Below are 15,193 nucleotides of genomic sequence, written 5' to 3' on the forward strand. Positions count from 1 at the left end.
CTCCATACTGTTCTCCATAGTGGCTGAACCAATTCACATTCCCACCAGCAGTACAAGAGTGTTCCCTTTTCTCCACACCCTCTCCAGCATGTATTGTTTCTAGATTTTTTGATGATGGCCATTCTGACTGGTGTGAGATGATATCTCATTGTAGTTTTGATTTGCATTTTGTAGAGCTACTTTGAAGCAACGACACAAATGTAAGAGGGGTAATATTATTTGAAAACATATTTATGTACCTCTTTTTTTGCATTTTTGAAAGTATGATGTTTTGTCTAACAGAATCTAAGCATCATCTGCTTGAGAGAGGTTGGAATTTGTTGCAGAAGGACTACAAAGAAAAAGAAATAAGTAATATCCAGCAAATTTAATGTTTAAAATAGGATATTACAGCAAGAAAGCCAGGTTTTGTGAAAGAATTTTCTAAATTCCTTTAGCTTATATTTAAAGTATCAAAAGTTAGATCTGAATCAGATCACAGTGTTCCTTCCATAAAGTTCCTTCCTTCAAGATAATCCCTCCACTTACTATGATTAGCACAGGAGATGTGCTGCCCGGTGGTAGGAGAGTATGTCATAGGTAAATTAAAATAAAATCCCACCACTTGTGGTCAAAATGGGGGTGGAAGGGAGACTTGTTGGAAGAGCAAGGAAGACTAAGAAGAGGAGAGGACAAGAGAGGAGAGGAGAGGAGAGGTAAGAAGTTATAGTCATGGATTCTCTTCACCTCTTCAGGATTTGCTCTGAGACAGAGTGGCATTGGATAATTTAAAATAAATTCCAAGAGCAGAAGAGTTCTTGCACTGATCCCCGTTTGAGACTTTGTAAGGAAATCACTATCCTGTGTGACTCCATAAAAGAAGGGAAGGTACAGCATAGCTAAGTGAGTTGAGTGGCCTTCTCAGGTAGAGAGAGCTTTCAGTTTGCTCTCTCATGTTCCCTGGGTTCCCCTGTGGTGGGTACTCTGAGTTGAGGGCCAGTGGTTCTGGCATGGGCTCACAATAGCAAAGTAAGATGATATAGCAGCAAAGTCATGAACAGTGGACAGGATAGGCCAAGGCCTGGTTCGAGATTGTGACAGAATCTGGGAGTGGAAACTGTAATACCTAGAGACAAGAGAAACTAAACCAGCAAGGAGAAGCCACTGGAAACTAAGTGAGTAAGAAGACCAAAATTTCATGCCAAAGGTCAGGGATGAACCAACTGTATCTGAATAGATGGCAGGTTGTGCATGTGCGTGGACCAACTTAGGTACAGGACCTTTTACTCATCAGTCTCACAGGATCATGTAGGCCAGAACCCTCCAACTGTGCCCCTGGATACCATCTTGGAGAGGAAAAAGGAGAAGGGGTAAATTTAGAAAGTTTAAATTAAATTTAGAAATCCCTTTAACTGAGTGACTTGAACTAATTTTTTGGTTTTATTTTTTATTGTGGAAAAATATACATAACATAAAACTTACCATTTTAACCATTTTTATGTGTGCAGTTCAGTGGTGTTAAGTACATTCACATTGTTCTACAACAATGACCACTACCCTTCTCCAGAACTTCATCCTCCCAGGCTAAAATTCTGTATCTGCTAACAACTCCTCACCCACCCCACCCTCTGAGCCTCTGGCAACCACTATTCTACTTTCCATTTCTATGATTTTGACTATGCTAGGTACCTCATATAACTGGAATCATACAACATGTGTCCTTTCGTGTCTGACTTATTTCACTTAGCATAATGTCTTCAAGGTTTATCCATGTTGTATCATGTGTCAGAATTTCATTCTTTTTTAAGGTTGGATAATAGTCCATACTATGCCTATGCCACATTTTGCTTATCCATTCATCTATTGATGGACATTTGGGTTGTTTCCACCTTTTGGCTGTTATGAATAACACTGCCATGAATATGAGTGTACGCATATCTGTTCTGGTCTCTGCTTTCATTTCTTTTGGGTATATACCTAAAAGTAGAATTTCTGGATCATATGGTAAGTCTATGTTTAATTTTTTGAGGAACCACCATGCTTTTTCCACAGCAGCTGCACCATTTTACATTTCACTAACAGTGCACAAGGGTTCCAATTTCTCCACATCCTCACCAACACTTATTATTTTCTATTTTGCTTTTGGTTTTGATTTTGGTTTTAAATAGCTATAATGATTGGTGTGAAGTGGTGTGTCATTGTGGTTTTGGTTTGAATTTCCCTAATGACTATTGATGTAGATCATCTTCTCATGTGCTTATTGACTAAATGTATGTCTTCTTTGGAGAAGTAATAAATACTCCTTATTCAAGTCCTTAGCCCATTTTAAAATCAGGTTCTTTTGTAGTTGTTGTTGAGTTGTTGGAGTTCTTTTTCTAATCTAGATATCAATCTCTTATCACATATATGATTTGCAAATATTTCCTCCCATTCCACAGGTTGACTTTTCACTCTGTTGTCCTTTGATGCACAAAATTTTACAATTTTTGTGAAGTCCACTTTGTCTGTTTTTTATTTTGTTGCCTGTGCCTTTGGTGTCATATCCAAGAAATCATTGCCAAATCCAATGTTGTGCAGCTTTTGGCCTATGTTCTCTTCTAAGAGATTTATACTTTTAGGTCTTACATCTAAGTCTTCCATCCATTTTGAGTTAATTTTTCTTTTTCTTGGCCGTTCTGTGCAGCATGTGCGATTTAGTTCCCCCACCAGGGATGGAACCCACACCCCCTGCAGTGGAAGGGCAGGGTCTTAACCACTGGACCGCCAGGGAAGTCCCTTGAGTTAATTTTTTTATATGGTGTAAGGTTGAAAAGACTGTCCTTTTCCTATTGAATTATCTTGGCACCTTGTCGAAAATCATTCGACTATGTATGCAAGGATTTGTTTCTGGGCTCTATTCTATTCTATTCTGTCGGTCTTCATATCTGTCATTATGCCAGTAACACACTATGTTGATTACCATAGATCTGTAGTAAGTTTTTAAATTATGAAATGTTGTTTTCAACTTTGTTCTTCTTTTTCAAGGTTGTTTTACCTACTCCAGGGTCCCTTGAGATTCCACATGAATTTTAGATGGATTTTTCTATCTCTACAAAAAAACACGACTGAGATTTTTATGGGGATTGTACTGAATCTGTAGATTGCTTTAGATAGTATTGACAGCTTAGGAATATGAAGTCTTCTTGGGAATTCCCTGGTGGTTCAGTGGTTAGGACTGTACTTCCACTGCCAAGGGCCCGGGTTTGATCCCCGATTGGGGAACTAAGATCCCGCAAGCCACACGGCATGGCCAAAAAAAAAAAAAAAAAAAAAAATTAAGTCTTCTAATCCATGAGCTTGAGCTGTCTTTCTATTTCTTGGTGTCTTTAATTTCTTTCAGTAATGTTTTGTAGTTATCACTATACAAGTATATAAGTCTCTCACCTCCATGGTTATGTTTATTCTTAAGTATTTTATTCTTTTTATGCTATTATAAATGGAATTGTCTTCTTAATGGGGGGGGATGTTCTTTATTAGTGGAAATAAATGCAACTGGTGTTGTTGATTTTGCATCCTAAAACTTAGCTCTAACAGGTTGTGTGTGTGTGTGTGTGTGTGTGTGTGTGTGTGTTGGAATCTTTAGGATTTTCTATGTACATATTGTCTGTGAACAGAGATAATTTTACTTCTTCCTTTCCAATTTGGATGCCTTTTATCTCTTTTTCTTGCCAAAGTGCTCTGGCTAGGACTTCCAGTATTATGTTGAATAAAAGTGGCAAAAGCCAGCATCTTTATTTTGTTCCTATTCTAAGAGAAAAGGCTTTCTGTCTTTCATCTTGGGCATGATGCAAGCTGTGAATTTTCATATGTAACCTTTATTATGTTGAGGTAATTTCCTTATATTCCTAGTTTGTTGAATGTTTTTATCATGAAAGGGTGATGAATTTTGTCAAATGCTTTTTCTGCACCAATTGAGATGATCATGCAGTTTTCCCACCTTCATTCTGTTAATGTTATACAGCACATTAATTGATTTTTGCATGTTAAGCCATCTGTACATTCCAGGAAGAAACCTCACTTAGTGGAAATTCCCTGGTGGTGCAGTGGTTAAGAATCTGCCTGCCAATGCAGGGGACAAGGGTTCAAGCCCTGGTGCAGGAAGATCCCACATGCCGGGGAGCAACTAAACCCGTGTGCCACAACTACTGAGCCTGCGCTCTAGGGCCTGCGAGCCACAACTACTGAGTCCACGTGCCACAACTACTGAAGCCCACACACCTAAAGCTCGTGCTCTGCAACAAGAGAAGCCACTGCAATGAGAAGCCTGAGCACCGCAACGAAGAGTAGCCCCTGCTCGCTGCAACTAGAGAAAGCCCATGCTCAGCAACAAAGACTCAATGCAGCCAAAAATAAATGAATAAATTAAAAAAAAAAAGTACACTGGAAATAACATTTAAAAAAAAAAGTTGGTTGGAAAGGAAAGGTTGCTGTATTCATATGGCCAGCAACCTGGGGAGAAGGAAGACTCGTGTTCAAGAACCAACTCCAAAGATTCTGCTTGACCATGAAAGTTTTTAAAGGGAAAAAGGGGAAGTTAATTGCAGGGGAGGGGATGAGAGTCTCTGATATCTTCCACTGTATGCAGACTTTCTTCTGATTGGTTGGTACTGAGGTAACAGAGTGCTGTTCCAGGAATCTTGTGCTCAGCTTGAAGTTACCATCCTTCACCTGGGTGGGGGCCTTAGTTCCTGCAGAAGATGGCAAAGATATTGTTATGTATATCTCTTGAGGGGGAACCAGGACCCTGCTTTATCACCGCACTATTATTTCTTGACTGCTTCTCCTTTGTTTCTGCATTCCCTCCCTTCCCGGATTAGCAACTGTTTGAATCTCCCTTTGGTCAGGGAAGCTCAGGGAGGCTGAATGAAGCCTATTTCCTACAAACAAGAAATGGGAGACACAGAAAGTATTTGTACCCAGGAGGGTCCCACAGAGTCCTGCTGGGTTTCAAATATACCATAATTATTATAAGTCATACTCCTGTGTCCAAATCATATCTCTGCCACTATAGTTTGATAACCCCAGACAAGTTTTAAACCTATTTATGTTTCAGATTCCTCAGTTGTAAAATAGTTGTCAAAATAGTCCCATTTTATGACTGTTGTAAAGATTAAACATATAATGTTTATAAAGTACTTAGAATAGTTCCCAGCATATAGTAAGGGCGCTATAAGTGTAACTATTATTATATTATTGCACTCTGACTAATGAAAGATATGAGTATTTCGCTGAATCCAAGCTTAAAATCAAACTGCCAGCTAAATTATTTAGTGGCAAGGAAAGCACTTACGGTTGAAAAACTATAGGCAGAAATCTTTATACTAGATAAAAGATTGTCAGCTTTATCACTTGTGAGTGTCATCTTATTTACACCTGAAAAGAAACCAAGATGCCTATCCTTCAGTGTTCCCTCAGGTAAAAAGAAGTAATCTTCAAATCTGCAGAGACTGCATTTAAGTGAAGGAGTCTGACCTTGAAACTTTTTACCACTAGCAGGAATGAGGTTGTGTGCACATTAAACACCTACATCTGCCTCTCCTTCCCACTCCAATGGTCCTGGTATTATTGTAAATCATATTTGTCTGTCTTCCCCCCAGCACAAACATTCATCAAGGTCAAGGTTCATGCCTGACCTTCTCTATAATACCATCCCTTCCAACACCTTAGCAGATATGTTCTGGATTGAATTCCCTTCTTCCATTCTATTCACCTGTATTCTCTGTAATCTGACATTGCAGGAAAAGCCATGGATATAAGAGACATAGATTTAAATTCAGACCTTGTTCCCTCACTAGCTGAGTAAACTTGAACCAGTAACTTCATAAGTCCAAGCTTCAACTTCTCACTTAAAAGATAGGAATAATGTTTACCTCAAATATACTGTGAGAACAAAATAAGACAATGTATAATATGAAGTGCTGTGGAAAGTGATAATAGATGATCAAAATAATCTTATTTGACTGAATTTTGCTGTATTGTCACCACTCTAATTCTCAATTTAATTCCTAAACTTTTTTTTTTTGCTTAAATTACCACTCATTTATTTATCTTGGCCTGCGATACCTCCATGAACATTTAAAAAATTAATGGAATTCAGGGACTTCGCTGGTGGTCCGGTGGTTAAGAATCCACCTTCTGAGAAACAAGAAGAACTACAATCCAGCAGCCTGTGGACAAAAGACCACGTTCACATAAAGATAGACAAGATGAAAAGGAAGAGGGCTATGTACCGAATGAAGGAACAAGATAAAACCCCAGAAAAGCAATTAAATGAAGTGGAGATAGGCAACCTTCCAGAAAAAGAAATCAGAATAATGATAGTGAAGATGATCCAGGACCTCGGAAGAAGAATGGAGGCAAAGATCAAGAAGATGCAAGAAATGTTTAACAAAGACCTAGATGAATTAAAGAACGAACAAACAGAGATGAACAATACAATAACTGAAATGAAAACTACATTAGAAGGAATCAATAGCAGAGTAACTGAGGCAGAAGAATGGATAAGTGACCTGGAAGACAGAATGGTGGAGTTCACTGCTGCAGAACAGAATAAAGAAGAAAGAATGAAAAGAAATGAAGACAGCCTAAGAGACCTCTGGGACAACGTTAAACGCAACAACATTTGCATTATAGGGGTCCCAGAAGGAGAAGAGAGAGAGAAAGGACCAGAGAAAATATTTGAAGAGATTATAGTCAAAAACTTCCCTAACATGGGAAAGGAAATAGCCACCCAAGTCCAGGAAGGGCAGAGAGTCCCATACAGGATAAACCCAAAGAGAAACATGCTGAGACACATAGTAATCAAATTGGCAAAAATTAAAGACAAAGAAAAATTATTGAAAGCAGCAAGGGAAAAATGACAAATAACATACAAGGAAACTCCCATAAGGTTAACAGCTGATCTCTCAACAGAAACTCTACAAGCCAGAAGGGAGTGGCATGATATACTTAAAGTGATGAAAGGGAAGAAACTGCAACCAAGATTACCCTACCCAGCAAGGATCTCATTCAGATTTGATGGAGAAATCAAAAGCTTTGCAGACAAGCAAAAGCTAAGAGAATTCAGCACCACCAAACCAGCTCTACAACAAATGCTAAAGGAACTTCTCTAAGCGGGAAACACAAGAGAAGAAAAGAACCTACAAAAACAAACCCAAAGCAATTAAGAAAATGGTCATAGGAACATACATATCGATAATGAGCTTAAACGTGAATGGATTAAATGCTCCAACCAAAAGACACAGGCTCGCTGAATGGATACAAAAACAAGACCCATATATAAGCTGTCTACAAGAGACCCACTTCAGACCTAGGGACACATACAGACTGAAAGTGAGGGAATGGAAAAAGCTATTCCATGCCAATGGAAATCAAAAGAAAGCTGGAGTAGCAATACTCATATCAGATAAAATAGACTTTAAAATAAAGAATGTTACAAGAGACAAGGAAGGACACTACATAATCATCAAGGGATCAATCCAAGAAGAACATATAACAATTATAAATATATATGCACTCAACCTAGGAGCACCACAATACATAGGGCAACTTCTAACAGCTCTAAAAGAGGAAATCAACAGTAACACAGTAATAGTGGGGGACTTTAACACCTCACTTACACCAATGGACAGATCATCGAAAATGAAAATAAATAAGGAAACTCAAGCTTTAAATGACACAATGGACCAGATAGATTTAATTGATATTTATAGGACATTCTATCCAAAAACAACAGATTACACTTTCTTCTCAAGTGCCCACAGAACATTCTCCAGGATAGATCACATCTTGGGTCACAAATCAAGCCTCAATAAATTAAAGAAAACTGAAATCATATCAAGCATCTTGTCTGACCACAACGCTATGAGATTAGAAATCAATTACAAGGAGAAAAACTTAAAAAACACAAACACATGAAGGCTAAACAATATGTTACTAAATAACCAAGAGATCACTGAAGAAATCAAAGAGGAAATCAAAAAATACCTAGAGACAAAAGACAATGAAAACGCGATGGTCCAAAACCTATGGGATGCAACAAAAGCAGTTTTAAGAGGGAAGTTTATAGCAATACAATCCTACCTCAAGAAACAAGAAAAATTTCAAATAAACAATCTAACCTTACACCTGAAGGAACTAGAGAAAGAAGAAAAAACAAAACCCAAAGTTAGTAGGAGGAAAGTCATCATAAAAATCAGAGCAGAAATAAATGAAATAGAAACAAAGAAAACAATAGCAAAGATCGATAAAACTAAAAGCTGGTTCTTTGAGAAGATAAACAAAATTGATAAACCATTAGCCAGACTCATCAAGAAAAAGAGGGAGAGGTCTCAAATCAATAAAATTGGAAATGAAAAAGGAGAAGTTACAACAAACACCACTGGAAAACATCCTAAGACTACTACAAGCAACTCTATGCCAATAAAATGGACAACCTGGAAGAAATGGACAAGTTCACAGAAAGGTATAACCTTTCAAGACTGAAACAGGAAGAAATAGAAAATATGAACAGACCAATCACAAGTAATGAAATTGAAACTGTGCTTAAAAATCTTCCAACAAACAAAAGTCCAGGCCCAGATGGCTTCACAGGTGAATTCTATCAAACATTTAGAGAAGAGCTAACACCCATCCTTCTCAAACTCTTCCAAAAAATTGCAGAGGAACACTCCCAAACTCATTCTATGAGGCCACCATCACCCTGACACCAAAACCAGACAAAGATACTACAAAAAAAGAAAATTACAGACCAATATCACTGATGAATGTAGATGCAAAAATCCTCAACAAAATACTAGCAAACAGAATCCAACAACACATTAAAAGGATCATACACCATGATCAAGTGGGATTTATCCCAGGGATGCAAGGATTCTTCAGTATATGCAAATCAATCAATTGTGATACACCATATTAACAAATTGAAAAATAAAAACATATTATCATCTCAATAGATGCAGAAAACGCTTTTGACAAAGTTCAACACCCATTTATGATAAAAACTCTCCAGAAAGTGGGCATCGAGGGAACCTACCTCAACATAATAAAGGCCACATATGACAAACCCACAGCAAACATCATTCTCAATGGTGAAAAACTGAAAGCATTTCCTCTAAGATCAGGAACAAGACAAGGATGTCCACTGTCATCACTATTATTCAACATAGTTTTGGAAGTCCTAGCCACGGCAATCAGAGAAGAAAAAGAAATAAAAGGAATACAAATTGGAAAAGAAGAAGTAAAACTGTCACTGTTTGCAGATGACATGATACTATACATAGAGGATTCTAGAGATGCCACCAGAAAACTACTAGAGCTAATGAGTGAAGTTGTTAAAGTTGCAGATTGCAAAATTAATGCACAGAAATCTCTTGCATTCCTATACACTAATGATGAAAAATCTGAAAGAGAAATTAAGGAAACACTCCCATTTACCACTGCAACAAAAAGAATAAAATATCTAGGAATAAAACCTACCTAGAGAGACAAAAGACCTGTATGCAGAAAACTATAAGACACTGTTGAAAGAAATTAAAGATGATACCAACAGATGGAGAGATATACCATGTTCTTGGATTGGAAGAATCAATATTGTGAAAATGACTATACTACCCAAAGCAATCCACAGATTCAATGCAACCCCTTTCAAAGTACCAATGGCATTTTTCACAGAAGTGGAACAAAAATTTCATAATTTTTACAGAAACACAAAAGACCCCGAATAGCCAAAGCAATCTTGAGAAAGAAAAATGGAGCTGGAGGAATCAGGCTCCCTGACTTCAGACTATGCTACGAAGCTACAGTAATCAAGACAATATGGTACTGGCACAAAAACAGAAATATAGATCAATGAAACAGCACAGAAAGCCCAGAGATAAACCCATGCACCTGTGATCAACTAATCGATGACAAAGGAGGCAAGGATATACAATGGAGAAAAGACAGTCTCTTCATTAAGTGGTGCTGGGAAAACTGGACAGCTACATGTAAAGGAATGAAATTAGAGCACTCCCTAACATCATACACAAAAATAAACTAAAAATGGATTAAAGACCTAAATGTAAGACAGGACACTATAAAACTCTTAGAGGAAAACATAGGAAGAACACTCTTTGACATAAATCACAACAAGATCTTTTTTGATCCACTTCCTAAAGTAATGGAAATAAAAACAAAAATAGGCAAATGGGACCTAATGAAACTTAAAAGCTTTTGCACAGCAAAGGAAACCATAAACAAGATGAAAAGACAACCCTCAGAATGGGAGAAAATATTTGCAAATGAATCAACAGACAAAGGATTAATCTCCAAAATATATAAACAGCTCTTGCAGCTCAATATTAAAAAAACTAACAATCCAATCCAAAAATGGGCAGAAGACCTAAATAGACATTTCTCCAAAGAAAACATACAGATGGCCAAGAAGCACATGAAAAGCTGCTCAACATCACTAATTTTTAGAGAAATGCAAATCAAAACTACAATGAGGTACCACCTCACACCAGTTAGAATGGGCGTCATCAGAAAATCTACAAACAACAAATGCTGGAGAGGGTGTGGAATAAAGGGAATCCTCTTGCACTGTTGGTGGGAATGTAAACTGATACAGCCACTATGGAGAAAGAGTATGGAGGTTCCTTAGAAAACTATAAATAAAATTACCATATGATCCAGCAGTCCCACTACTGGGCATATACCCAGAGAAAACCATAATTCAAAAAGACACATGCACCCCAATGTTCACTGCAGCACTATTTACAATAGTCAGGTCATGGAAGCAACCTAAATGCCCATCAACAGACGAATGGATAAAGAAGATGTGGTACATATATACAATGGAGTATTACTCAGCCATATAAAGAATGAAATTGGGTCATCTGTTGAGACGTGGATGGATCTAGAGACTGTCATACAGAGTGAAGTAAGTCAGAAAGAAAAAAACAAATATCGTATATTAACGCATGTACGTGGAACCTACAAAAATGGTACAGATGAACTGGTTTGCAGGGCAGAAAATGAGACACAGATGTAGAGAACAAACGTATGAACACCATGGGGGGAAAGCGACAGGGAGGTGAGGGTGGTAGTGTGATGAATTGGGTGATTGGGACTGACATGTATACATGTTAGTATATATTTTTATATTATAAAAATATAAATAAAATAAAATTAAAAAATTAAAAAAAAATAAAGAATCCACCTTCCCATGCAGGGATCACGGGTTTGATCCCTGGTCGGGAAATTAAGATCCCACATGCCACAGGGCAACTAGACGTGTGCGCTGCAACTACAGAGAAGCCCACATGCTGCAAATACTGAGTCCGTGCGCTCTAGTGCCTGGGTGCCACAACTAGAGAAGCCCACAATGAAGAGCCCACACGCCACAATGAAGACCCAGCGCAGCCACACTAAAAAAATAATAAAAAACAAATAAATAAATAAGTAAATAATGGACTTCATTTTTAAAAAATTAATTAATTTATTTAGTTATTTTTGGCTGCGTTGGGTCTTTGTTGCTGTGCGTGGGCTTTCTCTAGTTGCAGCGAGCGGGGTGCTACTCTTCGTTGCGGTGCGCGGGCTTCTTATTGCGGTGGCTTCTCTTGCTGCGCAGCACGGGCTCTAGGGTGTGCGGGATCAGTAGTTGTGGCGCACGGGCTTCGTTGCTCTGCGGCATGTGGGATCTTCGCGGACCAGATCTCAAACCCGTGTCCCATACATTGGCAGGCGGATTTTTAACCACTGCGCCATCAGGGAAGCCCAATGGTCTTCATTTTTTTGAAGAGTTTTAGATTTACAGAAAATTTGACCAGGTAACCCAGCACGTTCCCATAAACCCACCCCTACACACAGTTTCCCCTATAGTTAGCATATTATATTAATATGGTACACTTTTCATAATTAATGAGCCAATACTGATACATTTTTATTAGTTAAAAACTGTAGTTCAAACTAACATGCCATTGTAAAGCAATTATATTCCAATAAACATGTTAAAAAAAAAAAGAAACATAGTTCAATATTTATCCTGTTCAAACTGGAAGATTAAATGATTTCTGTAATTTTGTTGGCATTCAGTATTATCCAATTCTCTCACATTTAAAAGCCCACTGACTTCTCTTTCACAAACACAAAGAATGCTCAGTTTACTTGATGCATTAAAATACTTTTTAAAGAAAACATTCCCCAAATTCTTGTTGACTTTTTAAATACTCCATTAAATGGAGCCTTATTTCTTGTTCACAGTTTTCAATATTTCTTTGGCAATCAGATTATGCAAATTAAAAGAAGAACAGCAGTGTTATTAAAGTGCTCCATTGTTTATAGGAACTTTTAAAATATGTTCAATAAGAAAGAATTGATGAAAAGTGTTTCCCTTTAAGTACCTGTTCTTAAAACGGATAACATTACTTATGAATGGGAAAAAAAATTCCAACTTGAAGTGGACAGTAATTATGACACTTGCCATAGCTATCTTTTCCAATGGATTTCATCCCTTGAAGAATTTGATTCTTTTACATGGATAGTCCTAAATACTTATCCAGCATGGAAACAAGTGAAATCATCATGTACAGTGTTGAAGAAGAGGGGAATCAGAATTGGTGACAATATTCTTTTTTGTCAGTGGATAGCAATTTAAAGAGTCATTGATCAAGAGATGAAATGTAATTCTGAAGAAAGGGAAAAGCAGTTCATACCGTGAAAGATGATATTATGTGCTTCAACAAATCAAATTTGAAGAGCAGTTCTTAGAGTTGATTTTATTCCAGTACATGTTCAGGATACCCGCTCATATGATAATCTTGAGCATGTTTTCACATTAATGTATGTTCAGTCCAGAAAAGAATGAAATAATTTGGATGTGGCCACTGTAGAAGCTATGTAACAATGTAATTGGAACATAGACTGTAACTGCAAGAAACCTGGTAAGCAAATTCTACAAAATAGGACCTATTAAAAAAAACCAAGTCATTAGGGAAATAAAGAAAGAGGTACAGAATTCAGATATTTGCTTCAGATAAACTCAAATAATTTTTTTTACACATATGTCCCTTCCCTTGCAATATCTTTTTTATTTTTTTGCGGTACGCGGGCCTCCCACTGCTGTGGCCCCTCCCACTTCGGAGCACAGGCTCCGGATGCGCAGGCTCAGCGGCCATGGCTCACGGGTCCAGCCGCTCCACGGCATGTGGGATCCTCCCAGACCGGGGCACGGCCCGCACCGGCAGGCGGACTCTCAACCACTGCGCCACCAGAGAATCCCACAATATCTTTTTTAATCTCAGTGTACATTTGCATAGGTAATTAGAACTAATTCAAATTTAACTTCTTGTCCTGTGGGATTTTTTTAATTCCTTCTTTTTTTTTTGGCCGAGCCACACAGGGATCTTGGTTCCCTGACCAGGGATTGAATCCATGCTCTTGGCAGTGAAAGCACTGAGTCCTAACCATTGGGCCACCAGGGAATTCCCTAATTCCTTTTTTTTTAAATTGTGGAAAAAACAAAAACATTTAACATGAGATTTACCCTCTTAATAAAACTTTAAATATAGAATATATTATTGTTGACTGGTATTCTGTGTTTTTATTATTGAAACTGGTGACCCTAGTGATTTCAGGATCTGAACTCAGGTCTTCTGACTCCAAATCTAGTGCTCTTTCCACTATCACCTTCCCTCTAATTGATTTTGTAAAATAACCAGCCACATGAGTATGTTTGGAATTGTTTCACAGTGACTTTCCATACTTTACTGCTGCCCTAGACATCTGGAGAATGTCCGTGGCAGGGAAATATAGAATCTCATTTTCATGCCTCTCTTTGCACCCATTAGATCATTCTTTTGGACAGTTTGTTGAGTTAGGCCATGCTGAAGATTCTCTTCATTGTTGAAAGACGAAGTCAATAGCATTCTAGGTTAAGCCTTTAGAGTATCTCTGTGATGTTTGAAATGCCATGCAATCAGCTTAAAATGGGGACACAGAAAGCTACCAATTGGAATTATATGACCTTAACAGGATTCATGAAAATAATAATAATTATTATTATTATTTTACAGTCCAGGTCTTTTATTTTCTTTATACCCATCATGCCATGAATTCATAGGGAATGGGCTCCAACAGTTCAGGCTCCTTTCCATTGGTTCTCATGAAATGTGCTTCTCTGGGTGGTGCAGGCTGGCGCTTCAGTTGAACACAAGTACCTTTCTCTTTGGCTTCCTTCTTTTTCTGATCATTTTCCTTCACCCGTTTCAGGAAGCTATCTTGGCTCTTAGAGTGCTTAATATGCTCGATACGCACATTAATTCTCTTGGCAAGAATCTTGCCCTTAACTTGTTTGTTTACAAGGATGCCAACAGCATGCTGAGTAACATTGTAGACTCTCCCAGTTTTGCCATGGTAACGTTTGTGGGGCATTCCTTTTTGAACAGTGCCCATTCTCTTGACATCTACAATATCACCTTTCTTGTAGATTTGCATGTGTGTGGCCAAAGGAACAGCTCCATGTTTTTTAAAAGACCTAGAGAACATGTAGCGGGTGCCCCTCCTCTTTCCCTTTGTGTTGGTCATTTTGGCGAATTACTGGAAGATGGCGGTTCTGGCCGAAAAGCCATGAAAATAATTATTATTGTTAGTTGTGATTTTAATCAATACCATGTATGCAGTTGACAAAGTGCATTCATATATATTATTCTATGTGATCCTCACAATAACTCTGTGGAGTAGTTCATATCTATTTTTCTGTAGAAATTAAGGTTCTGTGCTAAAATGACTTGGGTTGTGCAACTAATAAGTGCCAAACATTTACCCTCATCTTCCATATTCAGGTCCTGAGCGTTTCACTGCATAGTGCTGCTAGGTGGATGTGAGAAAAACATAGCTTCTAGGGCTGCCTGTCAGTTTAACTTGCATTGGAGCCCACTCTCCAGTCACACTAGGCACATTTTACTACGAACAATAGAAAGATATGCTTAGTTTTAGTTTAAATTTTACAATTCTTTGTGCAATTAGCAAATTCAAAATGGAATTTATGAACACCATAACTGCCTACTGCCTCAGAATTCTTTGCACTTCAGGGGGCTGGGCTGAAGGAGGAAGAGAGCAGATTGAGCCCAGGAGCTCAACACTCTCCATGTTTAGTACTGGGGACTCCTGGAATGAGGTGGACGCATGTGAGAGA

At 38.0% G+C, this 15,193-nt stretch overlaps 1 protein-coding gene across 1 annotated transcript; it reads right to left on the minus strand.

Moving 5' to 3' along the window:
- Positions 1 to 14,090: 14,090 nt before the first annotated feature.
- On the minus strand, positions 14,091 to 14,605 carry LOC132525253 (large ribosomal subunit protein eL21-like). The gene has a single exon (XM_060157791.1). The coding sequence runs from the start codon at positions 14,581 to 14,583 to the stop codon at positions 14,101 to 14,103; it is 483 nt and encodes a 160-aa protein (XP_060013774.1). The 5' UTR covers positions 14,584 to 14,605; the 3' UTR covers positions 14,091 to 14,100.
- Between the last annotated feature and the right edge of the window lie 588 nt (positions 14,606 to 15,193).

The sequence above is a fragment of the Lagenorhynchus albirostris genome, chromosome 9 (genome assembly GCF_949774975.1).
Source record: "Lagenorhynchus albirostris chromosome 9, mLagAlb1.1, whole genome shotgun sequence".
Taxonomy (NCBI): domain Eukaryota; kingdom Metazoa; phylum Chordata; class Mammalia; order Artiodactyla; family Delphinidae; genus Lagenorhynchus; species Lagenorhynchus albirostris.